Source organism: Macaca thibetana, chromosome 7 (assembly GCF_024542745.1).
Source record: "Macaca thibetana thibetana isolate TM-01 chromosome 7, ASM2454274v1, whole genome shotgun sequence".
NCBI classification, from domain to species: Eukaryota; Metazoa; Chordata; class Mammalia; order Primates; family Cercopithecidae; genus Macaca; species Macaca thibetana.
Genome location: NC_065584.1, coordinates 18,762,536 through 18,787,415, shown reverse-complemented (window position 1 = coordinate 18,787,415; position 24,880 = coordinate 18,762,536). Strand labels below are relative to the sequence as shown.

The following is a 24,880-nucleotide window of genomic DNA, read 5'->3' as shown; positions in this document are numbered from 1 at the left end:
ACCCTATGACACTGTCTTTGATGCTATAACATCCTTTTCATGGCAGTGGTAGCACCAACTGCATTCTTAACTTTTCTTTCTTTATAACAGAAAAAATGGAGGGATTGTTATAGGTTTTTTTTTTTGTTTGTTTGTTTTTTTTTAAAGAAAGGCCTTGTCTTCATTTTTTAAAAAAATTGGTTGCCTCCAAGTCTTCTTTGTTAGTAACCTTGATATCTTCTAGGGATGTTAGCCTCTTTGCAAGTGGTATTATGGAAAGTGGTATGATGGTATTATGGAAAAAGGTAATGCCAATAAGAGTAAATGCTTATTTGTTTAGAGGAGTTGAGTGAAATATTGGAAATAAGTGTTCTTAGCCCTGGCTGTCCATGCAAGTTATCTGAGGGCTTTAAAACATATAAGATCAGGCCTTTGCCATCCCCCCCACTTTGATTTAATTTAAGTGGTCTGATCTGCGCCCCACCACCAGGTGTTCCCAATGTCCAGCTTGGCCGAGTAGCATCCTGCTAAAGAAACCTGAATATTCTGAATCATAGAGTTACTATAAATACCATCTAAGGAGAAATAGCTTTAAAAATTAAGCAAAAAACACCTCGCTTTACCCTTGTACTCTACTTTGTTTCAGTAGAAACTTCCAGTTTTTTTATGTCTAAATTGTCCTTATTAATATCATAATCACTGTATAATATATGTAGAGAGTGTAAAGAATTGTCTCCATCTGTTTTACGACAATCCTGAAGTTGGTCTTTAAGAAATAAACTTTTCATTTGTCTTTCTAATAAAATATATAATATGAAAAAAATGTTTAATTCTTTGAGCATTCTAGTTTGTAGTCTGTTAAAACCAGAATCAGTTGTAAATAGTAATATTTTAAAATGAGTGATTGTAACAAAAGATGGATAAGCCCTTTTATCTATAAATCCAAGGCTTTAGAGTGCTTTTGTTAACATAAAATTTAAAAAACATCTAATGTATTTTTGACACTTTTTTCTTCACAGGCTTTGTTTGAGTATATCTTTCATCATGAAAATGATGTTAAGACTGTAAGTTTTGAATTCATGCTATTTTCTTTTGAAATTTTTCTGACTTTGTAAGTCTAGATTCTGAAATATTCTTTTTCTGACCTTATAAACAGATGAAATTATTAAAGATTGAAGAATTATTAATACTTTAAAATCCACCCTCCGTTTCAGTGGGAAAATGTGTATAAATACACAAGCGATAAGAACTATACCTAGTTCATAGAGTATGTAGATCTCCAATAAATGGGAAGATACAGATAATTGAGAATACTGCATGACGTGCTTGTGTTAAAGTTATAGTTTTTATGCTAATGGTATTGTTGATCAATTTATTTCCTTAATCCATATAGTATATTCTAGGTTTACTAATGCACGTATTTCTGTTATTTTTGTGGTGTGTCCTTTTCCCCTGTCTTTAACATTTTGTGATCAAAGATTTCAAACATACAAAAGTAGAGGGAATCATCTTCATGGCCTCTTAACAGAGAATTTTAAAGTTATATGCGTATGACTTCTCAAATTGTTTTGATTTTTGCATGCTTATATGCAAATGAACACAAGCGGAACAACTTTGGTCAAATGTAGTTCATTCTACAGTGTCTGATTGCATGTTTTCTCATTTTCCTATTAGTTCCAGGAAAAAGGCTTTATATCCATATATTAAGCATTTAGGAAAATAAAAATGTTTTCCTTAATTGTGTTTTCTTTTTTTCTTCTTCTTTTTATTTTGAGACAGAGTCTCACTCTGTCACCCAGGCTGGAATGCAGTGGCATTATCATGGGTCACTGCAGCCTTGACTTCCCAGGCTCAGGCGATCCTCCCGTCTCAGCCTCCCAAGTAACTTTGACCACAGGCATGTGACACCATGCCTAGCTAAAAAAAAAAAAAAAAAAAAAAAAAAATTATCTATAGAGACATGCTCTCCCTATGTTGCCCAGGCTGGTCTTGAATTCCTGGCCTTAAATGATCCTCCTGCCTCAGCCTCCCAAAGTACTGGGATTTCAGGTATGAGCCACCATAACCATCCCTTAATTGTGTTTTTTATGTGTCAACCACTAGCTATACACTAGGAGACCTAACAAAAAATATGATACTTTTCCCTGCCTCTACAAGCCATGTAATCTAGCTGAAGAAATAAAATGGACATAAATGAAATAATTAAAGAGGTAACTGTCAAACTGTGAAGTTGTTACCAAGTAGGAAAAGGAAAAATTCAGAAGGGATGATATTAGTAAAGATCCATAAAATAAGTAGGATGTATGGAAAGGAGGAAAAAGAAATGTAAAGAAAGGGCAAAAATAAGAATAAGATATGGAATGATCAATAAATAGGCCTTATCCTAGAAAATAGGAGTTCCACAGAGACATTTTAAAGAAGGAAGTGACAGAACTTGATGATAGATTTGATATGGGGAACAAAGGAAAGACAGACAGGTCAAATCTGCCTCCTAAAGATGCTGTGAGAAGAGTGACAGTTTTATTAGCAGAAATGGGATAATTAGGGAAGGAAGTCAGTTTGTGAAGAAGCTGACTAAGTGACTTGAAGGCATTTTGAGTTTGAAATGACAAAAGACTATCTAAGTGGAGATACCATTGCATGTGTTGGGAGATGTGACATTGAAATCTAGGGGACAGCCTGGGCCACATATACAGAATGCAGTGTTCATAGATGTGGTTATATAGGGAAAAAAAAATATGAAGGTTGGGACAACTGAGAAACCATGCACATTTCTGGAAACGAAAGTCAGCCATCTTAACTTCATAAAAAGCTGGTGAGAGGCTTTCAGCATGATGATATATAAAATTATGTGGTCAAACTGTAATTAAAAAGCATTAGAATGCTATTCCATTTCATAAACTAGTAAATCTTGAATGACCAAAGTATCGTAAAGTGATACTCTTATATTTGGAAGATTAATGCATACCAGGGGAATCTATTCTTTCATCCAATATATGTTTGAACCACAGTTCCAGCCCTGAGATCACACAGTGAAACAAGCAGACAAAGTCTCTGCTCTTTTAGAGATAATATTCTGGTTGGGCAAGGAATAGAAACAAATAAACTTTAAAATGTGTGAAGTCTCATGGGCTAATGAGTACTGTAACAACAAAGAAGCAGGAAAACAGGTAAGGGAATAAATAATGACATCGGGGAGGATGCTATTTTGGATGGAGTGGGGAGTGGGTATTGAAGTCACTCTGAACAGAAAACATGTGGCTCAGTGGCTGAATTCCAGCACTTTGGGAGGCCGAGGCAGGTGTATCACGTGAGCCCAGGAGTTTGAGACCAGCCTAGGCAACGTGGTAAAACCCTGTCTCTACAAAAAATACAAAAGTTAGCCAGGCGTGGTGGCACGTGCTTGTAGTCCCAGCTGCTCTAGAGGGGTAGAGCTGTAGTCCCGGCTACTCTGGGAGGATCACCTGAACCCAGGGAGGTCGAGGCTGCAGTGAGCCATGATCATGCCACTGCACTGCAGCTTGGGTGACAGAGTGAGACTCTGTGTCAAAAATAAAAAGAAAAGAAAACATTTCAACAGACACCTGAATGAAGGGGGACAGGAACCACATCATTATGTGTAGGAAGGGCATTTTCAAAGAGCTTTAATGTAAAGGCCCTGAGTAGAAGCATGCTTGGGTTGCCTGAGGAACAGCAAGAAGGCCAGTGTGGCTGAGTGAGGCCTGTGAGGAGGAAGAGTTGTTGGTGATGAGTTCAGAAGCTAGACAGATCATAAGCCATTTGTAGGTCATGGCAACAGTGTTTTTCATTAATAGATTCATCTTGAGGATGTAGTTCTACATCTTGGAATTTACCCATTCTTATTGAGGAATAAAAATCACATTGAAAAAAATGTAAGATTTATTCCCTGCACTACTACACTTATGTTCTAAAGATTCTAAGGATTAGCAGACTTTAATTTTTACATATTATGTTAGTATCCTAGTTCTTCATGCATATGGACTTAACAAAATTTGATTTTAAACAGATAGAGTAGTAACATTTAAACTTTTTATTTTAAGCAGCAAAATCCTTTTCTTCAAGTGAAATCTTATCTAGACCCTAATATGTAAAACAGACAAAAGTCGAGCTACTTGAATTATAGCAGGGCTAGCAAACTTAGAACATATCCATCAGCCCTCTTCCTTGCTCCTCCCACCCCATGATCTTCTACCTCTCAAATATTAGGGCTCTTGGGTAATTCCTATATTAGGCTCTGTTTCTAAATTACCTGGGGAATTATTAAATAAGGACTTCTGGATCTGTGCTAGACTTCCTGAGTCAGAATCCTCAAGGGTACATCTGGCAAATCTGTTGTTAATAAAAGCTCTGCAGGCAATGCCAATTTTCAGGCAGGATTGGAAAATGCTGCTGTAGAATACAGTAGTTTAAAAACCAATGATTAATAGAAGGGTGTAATGCCAGGTGTTCCCGTGTAGTAAAATAGACCTGGGGAATACTAGCAGAACTCAAAAACCAGAGCTCCCTATAGCAAACAAAATAAGAGGAGGTGTGTTACCTGTCTCAATGAAAGAAATCAGCAAATGAAGAGAAAAGAGACAACAAACATGACTCAAATATATCTCATTAACACGGAGGTGATAGTAAAAACTATTGAGAACTGGAGTCCCCATTTATAAATTATATATTTTTATTCTTGGTAACAGTGACTCTCTTAAAACACCAAAATCAAGCAAAATTGTTGAACAAAATTGTTGACTCTTTTTGAAATCCATCTTTATAATTCGTTAAATGGCACTCGAGAAAATTTGGGGACTTTGTTTTAGATATTTATTCAATGAAGAATTTAAAAAATTTAAACTAGCAAACAATAGGGCATTTCATAAATTTGGTTGGATTTGTGAAACAATCACAAAGGAAAAAGACTCACTGATGCGTATGTGTAATCCCTATCTAGTGGACAGAAACAAAATCAGAAGTAAAAGGGCAATAGAAGGGGGAATTACATACATGAAGCATGATTTTGAAATATTGGTATTTATCATGTATAAAAAAAGCTGATCTTGGCTGGGTGCAGTGGTTCCCACCTGTAATCCCAACACTATGGGAGGCTGAGGCGGGTGGATCACCTGAGGTCAGGAGTTTGAGACAAGCCTGGCCAGCGTGGTGAAACTCTGTCTCTACTAAAAATACAAAAATTAGCCGGGCGCGGTGGCGGGCGCCTGTAATCCCAGCTACTCAGGAGGCTGAGGCAGGAGAATCGCTTGAACCCGGGAGGCGGAGTTTGCAATGAGCCCAGATCACGCCATTGCACTTCAGCCTGGGCGACAAGAGCGAAACTCCATCTCAAAAAAAAAAAAAAAAAGCTTGATCTTAATTTTTGAAAAATTTTTATGAAAATAGAAATGACCCAAAACCAGACAACTTACATTAGAAAAAATGCTGGTAAATAAGCACATTAGAGGTGTACTTTCCTAATAACAACAAAAATGTAAAATAAAGAGGCTTTGGCCTTTGAGTTTTATATTTATGAAATTAGAAAAAAAATCCTGGGGGAGAGTACATTAGATAGCCATAAAGATATTTCCTCAATTTGTTTCTATAATTTCACTTCTCAGGAGATTGCAGGAAAAAGTAAAGTGCTGTATTTGCAATGGTGTTCATTGCAGCTTTAGGTATAGTGGCAAAACTGCTGGGAAAACAACCTAAATGTTTAATAATAGGGAATGAGTTTGGTAAATTATAATAAATAGCATAATGGAATCTTATGTAGCCATTAAAAACCATAATTATAAACACTAGGCAGAAACATGAAAAGTGTTTATTTTATAATGTTAAGCCAAAAGTATGCCATTTAGTATGTTAAACAGAAGTATAACTCTAAAAATATTTTGTATTTATGACAGATACTAGAAGGTATTACTTAAACATTAAAATGGTAGTATTTTGAGGTTAAGATGCATTCATTCCACAAATATTTGTTGAACACCTATGTTGTACCTCATGGTACTAATGGAGATTAAGTCTAATTTTACCTTTGTTTTAAAATTTTTCAACAGTAATGTTATAGTAACTTTACATTTATAAAATGAATTATAAATTAGGGGCAATAATATGTTAAAATGCTGCCGATTTGTACTCTGCTTGTGGTTTTCATCTGCTTACCCCCCATATACATACATTTTTGTAGAACATAAAATGGAGCAATTTGTTTTGTTAGTATTTGGTGAAAAACACAAATTGTTCCTTTGTTTCCCATTTTATTTACTAATTCATATATTGATATATGCATTGATTATTCTTTAAACAATAATGATTGGGTTGTGTATATCAGTACTTTGATGGGTGCTAGCGGTGCTGAGTCGGACAGATGTCTTGTTCCATTTCTCACTCTGGTATGGTCTTGCCACATTATAGTGCTGTTGTGGATCAGGTTGTTCCATTAAAATGTCATTCTTGCTTTTACCAGAAATGTTATCTTCTGAATGGAAGAAGGATTTAGATAATGAGTATAAAGCATGTATTTTTATATCTTACATATATTTTGTAACTTTAGCTGGAAAAAGAAAAAAGGAATTCTGTTTTTTTAACATGTTAAGAAATCAGAGGTGTTTTTATATTTAGATTCCTTGGGTGGCATCCAAATTTCTCTTTAAAGAAAGTATTTCACACAAATACAGAGACTACTATAGACCAATATAAGAAATACCTTGAAATGGTGTTTAAATATTAAGAAAGTATAAAACTGATTCTCCATGGAAAACAATTTTTCTGTCTTTGAGCTTTTAGTGCTTTTCTTATGTTGTGGGGGTGGGCAGTATCAACAAAACTCAAGTGGCACGTGGGCTGGTGATTCCGTGTTTATCTACAGACAAATAGGAAGAATACTGTAGAGGTAGAGAACGCCACGAAGTGGTATTTACATTTTAAGGAAAAGTAAAGTTATCTATGGAAAACTGTTTTTGCCTTTGAGTATTTAATAACTCCCTTTCCCCACCTTTCCCTTTTTGGACAATATTGTTGGTATTGACAAAACTAAAATGGCATGTGAGTCGGTTATTCTGCAATCTTTGTTTCCACGTGCTCTTTAATTTCATCATCTTGAAGTTGTTACAACTATAACATAGTGAAAGGATGACTTTTTAAAAACTTAGATCTGCCAAAATTCCTTCTACTTTTGGACGTTTATAAACTTATTGCTTTAAAAAATGACATTCTGAGCTTTTATTAATATCTAGATATTGGTTTTACTAAATCATCTAAAGATCATTAAATTTAAGTCTTATAGTTATTTATTTAAAAAATTTGGGAATGGTTATAGAAATATAGATCTTCTGTCACCACTTAAAAATTTTAAGGTTAATAGCTTTTAATTATGAATCTTATTACTATGACAGTTTTGTTTGGTTCTTAAGGTATTGTCAACAGAAGTCAGAAACAAAGATTATAATTAATTCAGTCAACAGATAGTTCTTGAATACCTCTTCTGTGCACAGCAATATTCCAGAACAACAGCAGAGATGTAAAAGAGGAGTATCTGTCCTCAGGGAGCTTGTCAGCCACTTAAAATAGTCCCAAGTGGGCCAGGAATGGTGGCTCACACCTGTAAGCCCAGCACTTTGGGAGGCTGAGGCAGGTGGATCAACTTGAGGCCAAGAGTTCGAGACTAGCCTGGCCGACATGGGGTGAAACCGTGTCTCTACTAAAAACATAAAAAATTAGCTGGGCGTGGTGGCACATACCTGTAATCCCAGCTATTCAAGAGGCTGAGGCATGAAAATTGCTTGAGCCTGGGAGCTGGAGGTGTTGAGATTGTGCCACTGCACTCCATCCAGCTTGAGCAACATAGCAAGACTGTATCAAAAAAAGAAAGGAAAGAAATTGTCACAAATGTTTTTCTTTAGTGCAGTGAGGACAGAAAAACCAAATTCTGCCAAAGTATTTAGAGGTTTATTCTGAGTCAGTATGAGTGACCTCGGTCTGGGGATACATAGTCTCAAAAGGTCCTGAGAAAATGTGCCCAAGGCAATTGGGTTACAGTTTGGCTTTATACATTTCAGGAAAGTATGGGAATTGCAGGTAAAATCATAAATCAATACATGGAAGGTATACATTGATTGGGCCTGGAAATTCTGTACATCTCGAAGCCATGGCTTACATGTCATTGGTGGGTTTTAGGGATTCTTTAGGTGGCAATTAGGTAATCTTTGTCACTTGAAGTCAGTATATAGGGATGTTTAAGATCGGGGGTGTCTGCCATCTCTCATGTGATGCTGTACTACAGTCAGATTGGAAAGTAGGCCGCATTATACCAGGTTAGTTTAAAAAAATTATTTAATGAGATTTTATGGTTTGTAGGGTGTGACTCCCCAAGCCTCCTTGGAAAGGATTTGGGGCAAGAGAAAAAAAGGTCAGAGTTCTGTCCTTAGCAGCCTGAGTCTTCATCATTATAATTTCTTTTTGCCATTTTTATTCTGTATCAATAATTTATATTAATATCCTTAACTGGATTAGTACAAACATATGGGTTCTCCACAGGATGACTTGTTTTAGAACCAGCTATGCAGGCAAAACCAGCAGCCTGTAAGAAGCACTAAATCTAACCTTGGGAATTTAGAATACATAAAAAATTTTTGCATGACATCTTTTTCTAAAAAATAGAAGGTCTGTTTATACTAAGCATGAGAATGACTATGATCTATTTACTGGAAAAGGTCTTTATAAAGATCAAGTTAAAATGTTTAGATATTTACCATGTATGCCTGAATTGAGCTGGCTGAAAATATGTTTTTCTAGTATATCTGAAAATAATGCTAATTGAAGTTATACTTTTCTCCTCATTTTTTTTGGTTTCATTTTTATTTCTGGCTGGGGGCAGGGTGGTGGGGGAGAATAATAAGCATATGAAAGTAGTGTGTGGCTTGTTTTTAATTTTCATAGCTTTCAAGTAGAGATGCTGATTTTTCAAGTCCATTAGAGGCTCAGCATGGTGTCACCATTTCTTTATAAGTAGTTTGCATATTTAGAGATCTCCCCTGGAGAAAGAGAAGATGGGGAACACAAGGAAAAATAATTAATTATACAGTAAGAGATTTAAGGAACTCTTCTCACATTCATTTCAGAAAAGAGTTGATATTAAGAAGTGGACAGTAATCTGGATGTGTTTTGAGATAATAGAACTGAAAATCTAAGAGTTACTTTAACTGAGCTCTTGGATATCATGATTATATTAACACTAGCTAAAGAATAAAAAATTATCAGCCTTGAGAGAAAAATAGTATTATAAAAAATCAGAATTCTCTCTTAACTAGTAGCCCCAGCTTCTATTAATCACATCTTTATCTGAGCTTCAAATTTCTGCAAAGACTGATTTGCTTTCCCTTTGTCAAAAATGGTTTCTACTTCCTCTGTATAAAATTCTAATTCTTACTTAGTCACCTCTTGTCTAATCTTGAATAAACAATAGAGGGAACAAATTTGAGAGTATTAAAGATATGGGATAAACAAATGTACAATAGGAAAGCAATTGAAGAGAAGATCTTCTTCAGTTTTCAGCAAAGGGGAGTCTGCTGCTTAGAATTTACTGGGACGTAAGGTGATGTCAGAAAAGTGGAATGATAGTAGTTTGAAGACAGCAGTCATCCAAATACTTAAGTTCCTCTCACTCTTCTTCATGATCCCATTTTCCAAATCTTTTCTCTGCCTGCTTTCTTAATCTTTCTTTCTTTTTCTATATCTCTCTTGAAAGTGGACACTGCCCCTGGATCTGGCTTACACACCAAAGACTTGACTGCCACGGAGTTTGGAGGCATTTTGAATCATTATAGAGTAGATAAGTCAGGGGGAGTGGGTAAAAACTTAGGCATTTTTTAATATCAGTTTTGTGTCTTGTATATTAAAATTATATTCAAATATATTGTACATCTGCTTCCCTTTGATGAGTGTTTTTATCTCATCTGCTATTAGCCCTCTGGTCTGGAACTGATTAGGGAAAATTGGTGGGGCCATCTGGAAACATGAGCAACTTGAGTTTCTGTCTGATTTCTAATGCACGTTTTGACTGGTGCTAATTATATGGTCTATTTCATTATTTATTTTTCTGACTGCTTATTGTTAGAAAAGAAAATACTAATCTAAAATGAATTGTTTTCAAAGGCTTTGGATCTGGCTGCCCTCTCCACAGAGCATTCTCAGTACAAGGACTGGTGGTGGAAGGTACAGATTGGAAAATGTTACTACAGGTAAATTTCATTATTTTTGAAGGGCCTAGAAGTGGCCATGTATTTTAGGGTCTCAAATCTGATAATTTTTTGGAGGGTAGTTTTTCCCATGAAGAAACGAGAACTGGGTCTTTGGCTTACTTGATAAAGCGTTTACTTAACAATCACAGGGTAGCAATAAGAATTGATACCTTTAGAATAATAAAACTTTTGAGCTGAGAGAGGGAAGCTTTGAGACCATCAGGCCCAACTCCCCTTTTCACATGAGGAAGCTGAGGCCAAGAGAGTGGTTGTAATTTGCATCAGGAGCTAGTGAGTAACAGACCAGGGACTAGAACCAAGTCTGCTGATTTCTACTTCTGTTCTCTTGGTAATCAAATCTTTTATTTACACCCATGCCTCACATCTGTAAAACACTTCACAGTTAAGAGATACTTTGTTCCTACATTGTACCATTTCACTTAAGTCTCACAGCACCTTGGAGGTAGTGGCTATTGTTAGTCCTTTCTTCAGATGAGAAAAATTGAGCCTCACGAAGATAGAGTGATTTGTCCAAATTCACGTAAACAGTAAGTGGCAGAACAAGAACTTGAGCTCACTTTCTGATGCCAATTATCTTGCTGTTTCCACAATTCCATATTGTTTCTCTAGGACCTTAATATTCTTATATTCTCTTAATGTTTAAATGTATTTTAAAGCAAATTAACTGAAAGATCAGAAGAATCATAATGAATTTTATGAATATTTATAGAGCAACTAGTAAATAAGATCTGAAACTTGTTGCTGATATTGAAATGCGTATAGAACATTTGGAAAAATAGAAACAAATGAACAATTCTATTTTATAAATATAAATATCTTTTATTATTAAAATAGGGTAGACTTCAGTTACTATGAACACACTTCAATATTTATAAGCTTCAGTTTTCATTCAAGTACTGTGAGAAAAAAGAAGACTATAAATGGGATAAAAAGCATGTTTATTGTTCTGCCATTGAAATTAAGACTACTTTCCATTTAGATATTTCACATAGAACTCTAAAGTGTTTTTTCCTGCTGCTAGATGGAAAAAGTGTTTCCTGCTAAAAGGTAATTTTAGACCATTATATCATTAAACTCTTATGAATGTAATTCCTGGAGACAATCTTGAAATCTTGAGCTGCCAAGCAAAACCTTCAGAAATGCTTGATAATTAAAGGAAAGCAAAACTCTGATTGCTTTTGCCATCCATAAATGATGGCATTTAAATGAGTATACCTTGTCATATTAAATTATCCTTCTTTTCTGTTCTTTAATACCTGCCCATCTTTATGACATATTCAGTATTCTTTCATTTACACATTCATTCACTCAGTAACATATTTAATGGGCAGCTACTCTGCCAGGAACTGGGAGTACAAAGATTAGATTGTCCCTTCTTTCAAATGGTTTACAATAGAATGGAAGAGAGGCCAGTAAATAATTACAGGTTAAGTATTTCTTATCTGAAATGCTTGGGAACAGAAGTGTTTCAGATTTTGTGTTTTTTCAGATTTTGGAATATTTGAATATATATATAATGAGATATCTTGGGGATGGGACCAGGTTTAAAGATGAAATTCATGTATGTTTCATGTAAACCTTATACACATAGGCTGAAGGTAATTTTGTGTAATATTTTATTTTATTTTATTTTTTAGAGATGGGGTCTTGTTCTTTCACCCAGGCCGGAGTGTAGTTGTGTGATTATGGCTAACTGCAGCCTCAATCTCCTAGGCTTAAGCCATCCTTCTGCCTCAGTCTCCCAAGTAGCTAGGATTACAGGCACATGCCACCATGCCCAGCTAATTTTTTAAAACTTTCTTTTTTTTATAGAGACAGGTTCTTGCTATGTTGCCCAAGGTGGTCTTGAACCCCGGGCCTCACACCATCCTCCCGCTTTGGCATCCTAAGGTGCTGGGATTATAGGCATGAGCCACTGCATCCAGCCGTACTCCCATTATTATATCCTTTTCAATGAAACCAAATTCAGCATTCCCTAACCTGCTGTGTACTTTACTGCCTATGTACTTATGTTCATGGTTTAATTTTATTTTGGAAATGTCCCTCTTCCCTGCACATCTAGCTGTTGAAATCTTGCCTATTTACTATCTCCCTGAACCTCCTCTGTGCTCTCAAAGCACTTTTTTTCCTGATTGACCATAATATGATTAAATTTATTTGTGAACATGCTTTGTTTCATTCTTTGATTATCATTGCTTTAAGGACATGGTTGTTACCTTCTTCATTTTTCATCTCCTTACCATCATGAAATAAGCATACAGTTGATACTTTACAATTCTGTTAAATTTAAGTTGGAGAGAAAAAGTTGGCAGCTGGACTCGGACTCTTTGATATTGGCTGGTGTTTATGAACTTGACTGATGTTTTTTGCCTTGACTTTCTTTGAACATGGCATGCTCCATTTTCTTTGCACAAGAATTCATGTGGTAGATTGCTTTTTGATAGTATTAGATGAAGTTATCTCTTAAGGCTGTAGTAATAAAAAACATGGTTCTTTGACTTTCATGTAGCTCAATATCTCTGATTATATTTTTATTTTTTAAATTTATCTTTCTATCTCCATTGTTTATAAAATAATCTATTTCTGTTTTCATATTCTTGTTTTATATGTATCTTTTTATTGTAATCCCTTTTAAATGATTTTTGGAAAGAAACAAGTTAGATAAAAATACACAGACTCTCATGGATACTTTAAATTAATGGAATTTAGTGACTGTATTTCAGTCACGTGTTTAAGACTTGCATGCACGGCCAGGCACGGTGGCTCATGCCTGTAATACCAGCACTTTGGGAGGCCAAGGTTGGAGGATAGCTTGAGCCCAGGAGTTTGCAGGCAGCCTTGGCAACAAGGTGAGACCCTGTCTTTACGAAAACAAAATACAGAAGTTAGCCAGGCCTAGTGGTACATGTCAGTAATCCCAGCTACTTGGGAGGCTGAGGCAGAGGATTGCTTGAGCCCCAGAGGGCAAGGCTGCGGTGTGCTGTGATCCCACCATTGCCCTCCAGCCTGGGCAACAGAGACTATCTCAAAAGAAATAAAAAGATTTTCATGTTCAGTTGATGTTATGTACATAAATATGATAAATATGTTGTTTTTCAGAACTTTAGAGTTCTTTGACCTTTAGCCTTTAACCACTTTCATCCCAAGGCCTCCAGTAGCTATTTGGGCATCAGCCACATCAATGCTTAAGGTTTAAGTTATGAAAAATGATCAAAGCTCTTCTTTCAAGCCTTTAAATGAAAATAGCACGATGGAGCATACTGTCTATCATTTTGATTTTATTTCACAAAATGAAACATTATCGTAGCTGAGTAGCTCTCAGATAGCTAAAAATGAGTGATTATGAGTAAGCCTAACAGGTCTGTTCAGGACATGAATGAATAGACCTGTTGAAAGTTGTGTTTTAATAATTGAATCAGTGGCAACAAATTCTTTCCTGGGTATAAGAGGTAGGTACTACTTACATCAGTACAATCATATTTAGTCAGGGAGCAAATCTCAGATTGATAGACTAGGACAATCAGTATCAGATACCTAATAAGGGAAAACAAGATTTCTAGAATAATAAAATGGTATAACTATATTACCCAAGTGTTAATTATTACTCGGTCAAAATAACTTTTAAAGATAGCTTTTAAAAATGTGCTTTTGTCTCAGAGCAGAAGATGTTTTCAAATAAATGTCATCCTTCAGCTCTTCCAGTAATATGGAGACTCTAAGCATTTATTCAGGTCACTTGCCATATGTCCAGCTGATCATAAGCTCTTTGGGTGGTGAACTGATGTGACCTGGCTTGCTAGCAGCTATTATCTTAGTCCTGCTGTGACTAGGCTTCAGACAGACTCCTTACATACCATTTGGGGGTTAGAAGCCGGTGAATATGGGAGATAGGCAACTTATTGCTAAACTGTAGAAATAAACATGTTAATTTATGTGTATGTGCAACATTACCTTCCTTGATATGTGCTTCCTCTTATAATTTGTCTCTATTCATCCTCAGGGTATGATCTAGTGTTTATTTTTAAGTTGAATGTCTAATTCTTAAAATTGCTATTTGTAGGTTGGGAATGTATCGTGAAGCAGAAAAACAGTTTAAATCAGCCCTGAAGCAGCAGGAAATGGTAGATACGTTTCTGTACTTGGCAAAAGTAAGTAAATCTTAATTTGAGTGAAATCTGCCTTCTCAGAATAAATGTTTAAATTCTGGCCATTGCATGAGGAGAGTAAACAGCTTCTTCAGGAATATTTGGCAAGTTACTATGTTTAGATTTAACTTGTTTTTCTTTAGAGCAAGGGAAAAAATGAGAACATATGGAGGGTAACTGTCTCATAAGAAATTAATTGTCATGAAAAATAAGAAGACCCATTTGAAAGATTGCCCATTAAGACAGGAGAAAATACCATAGGCTCACTACTCGCATAGATAACAGGCCCTAGTGAGGCCTTATTTTCTACAGTACATTTGTATCCCACTTGAGCATGTAGTAGAGAACAGGGACTGTGTTTACGTAGGTTCCTAGTTACTCGGCTGAGGCATAATAATAAAAATAATACTTCTCCTTTATTCATCACCTACTCAGTGTAAAACATTTTATCATGTTCATTATATATGCAGTTTAATTTAACCCTCACAATAACCCTGCAAAGGTGAGTTTTATCATTTCCTTTGTACTCTTAAGGAAAATTAAATTTAAAGAGGGGTAAGTTTTTCAGGGTCACTTGGTGGTTAGGAGTTAGCATTCGGATCCAGGTCTTTCTGACTCCAGACCTATTCACTGCTGCAGTGCCATCTGCAGCCCTACAGCAGAAATGATGGGGCCACCTAGAATTTTCTTGCATTTTTTTTTTTTTTTTTTTTGAGATGGCGTCTTGCTCTGTTGCCCAGGCTGGAGTACAGTGGCATGATCTCAGCTCACTATAACCTCTGCCTCCTGGATTCCAGTGATTCTCCTGCCTCAGCCTCCCAAGTAGCTGGAATTACAGGTGCACGTCACCATGCCCAGCTAATTTTTGTATTTTTAGTAGAGGTAGGGTTTCACCATGCTGGCCAGGCTGGTCTTGAGCTGCCAGCCTCAAGTGATCTGCCTGTCTCGGCCTCTTAAAGTGCTGTGATTACAGGTGGGAGCCACCATGCCTGGCCAGAATTTTCAATAGTGGGGTAAAGTTACCTCTTGACCCTCACCGAGGCTATTTTGAAAGAAAAACACAAGTGGTGGTGATGACATGATTTTGCTTTATCTGTTAGAGTTTCTTAAATTAAAAAATGTGGTAAAGGAGATTCAAAAGAAGATGAGATATAAAAGAAAGTGCTACTAGTTCCTAAATATGGGAATAAAAATTAACATATGAAAAAGAAGCAAAATGAAAGTTACATAAATTTACCGTGCTAGTCTTAGTATGTTTTAATGACTTTCAAAAATGTTTGAAACTATCTGGTATCTAACTTTATCTTCTATATATGATATATTCAACTTAAACAATTTTTTTTTTTCTGAGTTAGGGTCTCACTCTGTCACCCAGGCTGGAGCGCAGTGGCATTATCACAACTCACTGCAGCCTTGACTTCCCACGTTCAGGCAATCCTCCCATCTCAGCCTCCTGAGTAGCTGGGACCACAGGTCACTGTGCCTGGATAATTTTTTTTTTTTGGTAGAGATGGAATCTTGCTGTGTTGCACAGGCTGGTCTCCAACTCCTGGCCTCAAGCGATCCTCTAGTCTCAGCCTCCCAAAGTGCTGGGATTACAGGTGTAAGCCATCATGCCCAGCCTACACTTAAAGTCTTAAAGAAGTTTCTAGGCATCATAGTAAACTTTTTGGAAAGCACTAGAAATTAAGGCTGAAGTCATACTATTTGACTGTCATCTTAATTGATAATCACTTACTATGTCATTGAAAAAATATGCTTTTTATTTAACTCTTGTTAAATACATGACTTCACCTGTTTTTCCATAAATTGATTTGTTTAAATCTATTATTCCCTACACAACTATATAAAGGTAAAATATACAGTTTTTCTTTAATGTATGAATGGATGGTTATTATGTAATAGAGATTAAGCAGATTTTAGTTTTGTCACAATGACACATGCACGTGTATGTTCATTGCAGCACTATTCGCAATAGCAAAGACATAGAATTAACTTAAATGCCCATCAGTGACAGACTGGATAACGAAAATGTGGTACATATACACTGGAGTACTATGCAGCCATAAAAAAGAATGAGAGCATGTCCTTTGAAGGAACATGGATGGAGCTGGAGGCCATTATCCTCAGCAAGCTAATGCAGGAACAGAAAACCAAATACCTCATGTTCTCACTTATAAGTGGGAGCTAACTGATGAGAACACATGGACACATAGAGGGGAGCAACAGACACTGGGGCCTCTGAGAGGGTGTAAGGAGGGAGAGGAGCAGAAAAAATGACTGAGTATTAGGCTTAATTCCTGGGTGATGAAATAATCTGTACAACAAACTCCCCATGATATGAGTTTACCTATATAACAAACCTGCACATGTACCCTGAAATTAAAAGTTAAAAAGTGAAAGAGCTCTGGCATGGTGACTTGTGCCTATAATCCCTGCACTTTGTGAGGCTGAGGCTGGAGCATTGCTTGAGTCCTGGAGTTTGAGACCAGCCTGGGCAACATAGTGAGACCCATCTCTTTAAAAAAGAAATGTGTATATATATGTGTGTATATATTTTTATATATTAATACAATATATTTAATTTATATAAAAATATATAAAATTATATAATTATAAATATATAAAAATAATATACATATATAATCATATAGTATAAATATGTAATATATAATATAATAAATATATAATATAATATAAATATATATTATAACTATATATAATGTTTATTATAATGTATACTATTATATAGTAATATAATATAAATATTTTTATATAATATATATTTGCATATGTTATATATATACACAAAGGAAAGAGATCAAGCAGATTTTAAGAATATTGTTTTTTAAAGTTCTTAATTGTTAATTTAAAAATTAAACTTTTTAGATTATGTAAATACTAATTATATATTATTTGTTATATTTTTAAAGTATAGAACTTGTACAGTTCAAAAGTGTATAAGTAAAAACTGAAAAGTTATTATCCATACCTCTCTAATCTCAAACTTTAATGATAAATACTTTAGTTTTCTGTTGCATCCCTTTGGATTTTTTCTCAAAACACACTCTTACTGTTTAGAAAGTGGATCCGAAAATCATGAAAAAAGTGTCATAATCTTATGTTGTCATACGTAAAATAGTAATACTGTTTTAGAAATTCCTATTAAGTATATGGTTTATTCCTGCTAATGTTCTAATTGCTAATGAAGTGGAAGCCATTATGTGCTAACTTGCTTAACTCCCTGACCTCATGAACCTGTGTCCTCTCTTGTTTTGGAGGGGCCTGTCCACTGCCTGTCTCTCTCAGGCCTTGTTCCATGGGTCGTCTCCTCTTTATTCAGCATCTTTAACCTCAGTCTCCTAATTGGTTTCTTAATGCCAGCCTATAGCATACTCATGTCTGTTCTATCCTAAAAAGGTTTTCCCTCGATTCTTTCTTGTTTAGTTACTATTGCCAGTCTCTGGCATAGTAAGCTCACAGTAAGCATTTGTTAGAGAATAAATGAATGAATGCTTTATATATAACATGTGGAGATAAAACTATAACATCATTATTGAAAATTAATGCTGCACATTTTGAAAATTCATTCTTCTTCTTCTTCTTCTCCTTCTTCTTCTTCTGCTTCTGCTTCTGCTTCTGCTGCTTTTCTTTTTAAAGACAGGATTTCACTCTGTTACCCAGGCTGGAGTGCAGTGGTGCAATCATGGCTCACTGCAGCCTTGACCTCCCAGGCTCTAGTGATCCTCCCATCTCAGCCTCCAAATAGCTGGGACTACAGGAACACACCAACATGCCCAGCTAATTTTTGTATTTTTTGTAGAGATGGGGTTTCACCGTGTTGCCCAGGCTGGTCTTGAACTTCTTCTGTTCTCAAGCAATCCAACCACCTCAGCCTCCTAAAATGCTGGGATTACAGGTGTGAGCCACCATGCCCGACTGAAAATTCTTTACTGTAGTATCTAGGAGATAATTTGTTACTAATCAATAATTATAAATGTCATAACAAATACTATTTTAAGAATCTATACTTTTATTGAAATGTATCTTGTTTTTAGGTTTATGTCTCATTGGATCAACCTGTGACTGCTTTAAATCTTTTCAAACAAGGCTTAGATAAGTTTCCAGGAGAAGTAACCCTGCTCTGTGGAATTGCAAGAATCTATGAGGTAATTCATGTTATTATTTTTTTTGTATTGATACACCATAGTTGTACATATTTTTGTGGTACATGTATATTTTAATTCCTGTATACAATGTGTAATGATCAAATCAGGGTAATTGAGTTATCTGTCACCTCAAACATTTATCTTTTCTTTGTGTTGGGAACATTACAATTCTTCTTTTCTAGCTATTTTGAAATATAAGGTAAATTATTGTTAACCATAATTTCCCTACTGTACTATCAAATAGTAGAACTTATTCTTTCTGTCTAAATATTTTTGTACCCCTTAACCAACTTCTCTTCATCCTCCAGTCTCCCCACACCCTTCCTAGCCTCTGGTAACCATAATTTTACTTTTTACCTCCATGAGATTCACTTTTTTAGCTACTGCATGAGTGAGAACATGTGGCACTTTTCTTTCTGTGCCTGGCTTATTTCACTTAACATAATGACTTCCAATTCCATTCATGTTCCTGCAAATGACAGGATTTTACCCTTTTTTATGGCTCAATATTACTTTATTGTGTCTATATACCACATTTTCTTTCCATTCATCCACTGATGGGCACTCAGGTTGATTCCACATCTTGGCTATTGTGAATAGTGCTGCAATAAACATAGGATATCTCTTTGATATACAGACTTCCTTTCTTTTGGATATATATTCATCAGTGGGATTGCTGGATCATATGGTAGGTCTATTTTGAGTTTTTTTGTGGAAACTCCATACTGTTTTCCATAACAACTATACTACTTTGCATTCCCATCAACGGTGTACGGGCATTCATTCCCCTGCCTTCACATCCTTGCCAGCATTAGTTATTTTTTGTCTTTTTGATGATAGCCCTTCTAACTGAGGTGAGATGATATTTCATTGTGGTTTTGATTTACATTTCCCTGATGATTAGTGATGTTGAGCATGTTTTCATATACCCTGTGGCCATTTGTATGTCTTCTTTTGAGAAATGTCTATTCAAGTCTTTTGTCCATATTTAAATTGGATTGCTTGTTTTCTTGTTGAGTTATTTGAGTTCTATATTCTGGTAATTAATCCCTTCTTAGATGGTGTATTAGGTGATTCTTGCATTGCTATAACATTGGTATAAGAATGGACAAACAGTCCAGTGGAACAGAATAGAAAGCCCCAAAATGTCTTTTGAGAAATGTCTATTCAAGTCTTTTGTCCATATTTAAATTGGATTGCTTGTTTTCTTGTTGAGTTATTTGAGTTCTATATTCTGGTAATTAATCCCTTCTTAGATGGTGTATTAGGTGATTCTTGCATTGCTATAACATTGGTATAAGAATGGACAAGCAGTCCAGTGGAACAGAATAGAAAGCCCCAAAATGTATCTACCACAAATGGACAAAAATTGATACTGACATTACATTACATACTCTCTCTTTCTCTTTCTCTTTCTCTTTCTCTCTCTCTCTCTCTCTCTCTATATATATATGTATATATATATATTTAGAGATGGGTTCTCACTCTGTTGCCTGGGCTAGATCACAGTGGCGTAATCATAACTGACTGCAGCCTCCAAATTCCTAGGCTCCAGTGATCCTCCTATGTCAGCCTCCTGGGTAGCTGGGACTACAGGCTTGTGCCCCCATGTCCAGCTAATTTTTTTTTTTTTTTACTTTTTGCAGAAATGAGGTCTTACTTTGTTGATCAGGCTGGTCTCGAACTCCTGGCTTCATGCTTATAAATTTTAGTCATGTCATCAAATTCCATGAAAAGTACCATTGAGATTTCTTCACTGCTGTCTAATTACTATAGTTTTACAATAATTCATGATATCAGGTTGGGCAAATCCTACCACCTTGTTCTTCTTGTTTACAGTTGGTTTTCCTGGTCCTTTGCTCTTCCATAGTGATTGTAGGATTGGCCTATCAAGAACCATACAAATCCCTGGAGGCGTGTTGATTGGAATTACATTGAGTGTATGAATGATGGGGAGTGGGTGAGTGGGCTGCCTTTCTTCCCATTCTCAATCATGATATAACTCTCCATTTACTTAGGTCTTTTTTTGTTCTTCAGTGAATATTTTGTAATTATCTCCAGAAAGATGGTGTGTTGGGGGTCCCCCAGACCACGCTTTCATTGATTTACTGGTACTGACAGGACTCAGATTTATTTCAGCAAAAGGATACAAAGTAAAATTAGTAAAAGGAAACAGCTCTTGGGGTAAAGTTCAGAGGAAACCAGGTACAAGCTTCCAAGAGCTCCCTCCCGGTGGAGTTACACAGGACACACTTAATTCTTCCAGCAGCGAGTTGTGACAACTCATGAGAAGTGATGTCTACCAGGGAAGCTCATTAGAGACTCTCTATCCATGGTTACTATTGGATGCTGGTCATATAATCACACACTGTTTATCACACAGCAAATACTCCCAGAAGTAAACAGGCATTCAGCACAAACCACACTGTTTATGCAAACAGGTTAGGTGTAGCAAGCTACGCTTATGATTTGGGGAAAGTTTCATATCAATGTAGAGAACCAGTCAAATTCCCAGATACGGGCCTTTCTAAGAATAGTGGTCTCAGGCCTGCTATGTTAACTTTTTTCTATGCAGGTGTATTTCTAGGTGTAACTTTGAATGGAATCCTTATTTTTTTTCTCTCTTGTATTTTCTATTTGATTATTTCTGGTGGATAGGAATGTATTACTTTTTAAACATTTTTTTGATACTAGCAACTCTTTAAATTTTAAGATCTTGTTCATAGGTCCTCTTGGATATTCTAAGTAAATAAAACAATCATCATTTGCAAATACAGGTAGTTTCATCTCTTCCCTTCACTTATTTTACCATTTTAAAAATGTGTCTTATTGCTTAGGACTTCTTTTTTTTTTTTTTTGAGACGGAGTCTCGCTCTGTCGCCCAGGCTGGAGTGCAGTGGCGCGATCTCGGCTCACTGCAAGCTCCGCCTCCCGGGTTCACGCCATTCTCCTGCCTCAGCCTCCCGAGTAGCTGGGACTACAGGCGCAGGACTTCTAATATATCTTTGAACAGACACATCTCTGTTTCCTTGAAATTCCTTGAAAATGCTAGGTATGATATTTTGAAATCATTTTCTTAGAAAAGAATGGAATATATTAATAGCTGCTATACCTAGGTGATAGTGTATGAATGATTTTTTTATACTTTCTGTATTTTCCAGATTTTCCATAATAAACATGCATTACTTTTTAAATAAAAGTATTTTAACGTTGTCAAGAAAAACTATGATTTCCTTTTGAAATGTAATTTTTATAAATGTATAAATAGAAGACTTTGATAAATCAATAAAAATACTCTGGACTCTAAATTTAGAGTATGAATAAAACGTTGACCAACAAGCTAAACCAGTGGAATTCATGCTTGTTCTGGTGGTGACTATGCCAGTGCAATTGGAGCTCTGACCTTTAGGTCCTTGCCTTCTGCTCATTTCTGCCCTTTTGCCCTTCTCTTCTTAGGCAGGAAGTGCTAGCAGAAAGAGCTAGAGAACTATCCCATCTTTATTGCATGGTTGCTGGTCAGAAGAATTCCTTCCAAGCCTCTGTTACAGTCACTGTTGCTGTGGCTGTGATATGGAGTAGCTCTGGAGTGGATTCCTTTTCTCAACCTTTCCCTGCTCTAAGTTGACTGTACACTTGAAGGAAGAAGGGAGTGGAGAGGAAAGCCTCTCAGTTGTAGGGAAAATCATGCACAAATAGAGTGATCAAAGACTAAGCACAGACTTGAAATAGTTGGTGGCAGTATTTCAGTCTTTTGCCTTGAATTTGCATAGTTAATTTCCCTTATGTCAAAGTTTAGCACACCAAAGTCAGATTTCCAGTGTATTCTTTTTCTCTTTATGTGACAATAGATGTTCAGTTAATCAGTAAATTGGTTTTAGCATTGCAGCCTGCACTGTGTATGCCTGTAGGGCTTTTGTTATATACATCATGCTTGTCCCTGGCTGGAGGGATTCCATTCCTCTATGTTCTCTTCTTTTTATGTATCTTTCATTGTTGCAAATATCTTTTAAATATTGTCTATTTTAGGATGAATATGTTGAACTGCTTATTTTTCATTGTTTGTTTAAAATGATTTATCCTTGCCAGATTTCTTTGTTGGTTGTTTCAGTTTTTCTTGAGGTATTTTGTTTATTCATTTGAAAGACAGATCTTAATTTTAGCCGTTCTTTGTTGAAAGGCATTTGCAATTATAAGGCATAAGGCAATTGCATAACCTTACCCTGCAAATGTTATTCTAGGGGTCTTCAAACCTTACTGTGTATGAAATGACCTTGGGAGTGGATGGGAAGCATGACCCATCCTCTTCCTCTGAATCAGAAGTCCTGGAAGCTGGGACTCAGGCATCTGGATTTTTAGCAAGCTCACTAGGTGATTGATTCTGATGCAAAACAAGATTTGAAAACTACTGCAGCATTCATTTTTTGCAGTTATTTAATTTTATTTTAATCCCAGCACTTTGGGAGGCTGAGGTGGGTGGATCACCTGAGGTCGGGAGTTCGAGACCAACCTGACCAAAATGGAGAAACCTTGTCTCTGCTAAAATTACAAAATTAGCCTGGCTTGGTGGTACATGCCTGTAATCCCAGCTACTTGGGAGACTGAGGCAGGAGAATTGCTTGAACCCAGGAAGTGGAGGTTGCAGTGAGCCAAGATCGTGCCATTGCACTCCATTCTGGGCAACAAGAGGGAAACTCCATCTCAAAAATAATAATAATAATAATTTAATAATCTAATTATAGATTTTGTATCTACAGTTTGTGAATTGGATAAAAAATAACCGCTGTAAAAATCGCTTGATACCAAATTTATTATATTCTTGAAGTGGCATTTATATACTTGAAAATGTTATTTTAAGTCTACATTAATAAAATCTATTCTAGAACTAGTGAAATTTAAACAAATCTGATAAAGGAATAAAGAAACAAAATAGACCGGCTGTGGTGGCTCACACCTGTAATCCCAGCACTTTGGGAGGCCGAGGCGGGCGGATCACGAGGTCAGGAGATCGAGACCATCCTGGCTAACACAGTGAAACCCCGTCTCTACTAAAAATACAAAAAATTAGCTGGGCGTGGTGGCGGGCGCCTGTAGTCCCAGCTACATGGGAGGCTGAGGCAGGAGAATGATGTGAACCCAGGAGGTGGAGCTGGCAGTGAGCCGAGATTGTGCCACTGCACTCCAGCCTGGGCGACAGAGTGAGACTCCGTCTCAAAAAAACAAAAAAATAAAGAAACAATATAGAATCAATGTGTGTTCATATATATAAAAATTTAAGATGTGATAAAGATGGCCTATTAAGCCGATTGCATTACTTGGTTATTTAATAAATAGTTTAAAAATAGAGCTGGTTGAGTAATGATTTATACTATTCATTACTGCCAGATTTAAAACTTTAAAGATTTAAAACTTCAAAAAATGAAACCCTGAAAGTTCCAGAAGTAAACACAGATGAATTATTTGTATAAATTGGAATGAGGAAGATTTTTCTAATCATGACACAAAGTTAGAAAGCCATAATGGCAAAGATTGATAAATTTGAGAATGTAAAAGTTAAATTTTCTATATGGCAAAAACAAAAGATAGAAACCAAATCCATATACAACAAAACAAAAGGTAAAAATACCAATCAGGGAAAATAGTTGGCATACCTGGGACAGACAAAAGACTGCTTTTGATTTCCTCAAACTACACATTGCTTAAAAATTGCTAAAATTGGGAGATTTAAACACACACACAAATTCTCATCTATTTAGTCAAGAATGTAAACATGGAAACGAGGTATTTCCATGTCATGGTGTGGTTTTTCCTTAGGCTCTTGTTTCCTTTCAGCCTACACAGTGGCCATTCACCCTCTCCATGAAAGTAAGATCACCACAGAGATGAGACAACAACCAAGTTCCAGCCGCGTTGACTAAACCGCCCCCGTTTAGTACTTAGGGCTTGGTGACACCTATTTGGAAGAACTTAATTAAGCCATCTAAACTTTTCCTCTGAAGAGAATGTTTATAAACAGTGAGCCTTCCTGTGTTTTTGAACTATGGTCAACATCAACACAGGCTCTTTTCATCTGGAATAGAACACAGTCAATGCCCAGGGATTCTTGAGCCACACCTCAGCCTCCAGCTCTCCTGTGTCCCGGAGGGCAGTGTTCCACGCAAGACTCCCACACACACAATAGTGGAAGGACAAAAGATAGGATAGGATAGAAGAACAGACAAAAGATAGGAATTGGCAGCTCACAGAAAGAGAAATATAAAGAATATCTGATGTGTTAAATGCCTAACCTCTCATAATTAAAGATATAAAAAGCTAAAACAACTGTGAT

The 24,880-nt window shown here is 36.1% G+C and overlaps 1 protein-coding gene across 4 annotated transcripts in view; it reads left to right on the top strand.

Annotated features, from left to right (window-relative positions):
• Positions 1–24,880, top strand: part of TTC8 (tetratricopeptide repeat domain 8) — a 54,442-nt gene that overhangs the window by 18,328 nt on the left and 11,234 nt on the right. For 2 of the 4 annotated variants that reach the window (XM_050799087.1, XM_050799086.1), the window contains 5 exons: positions 999–1,043; positions 3,795–3,872; positions 10,135–10,220; positions 14,302–14,389; positions 18,445–18,555. In XM_050799087.1, coding sequence (XP_050655044.1) covers positions 999–1,043; positions 3,795–3,872; positions 10,135–10,220; positions 14,302–14,389; positions 18,445–18,555 — 408 coding nt within the window. The remainder of the gene's footprint in view (positions 1–998; positions 1,044–3,794; positions 3,873–10,134; positions 10,221–14,301; positions 14,390–18,444; positions 18,556–24,880) is intronic. The other 2 variants (XM_050799085.1, XM_050799083.1) reach the window with 1 other exon arrangement.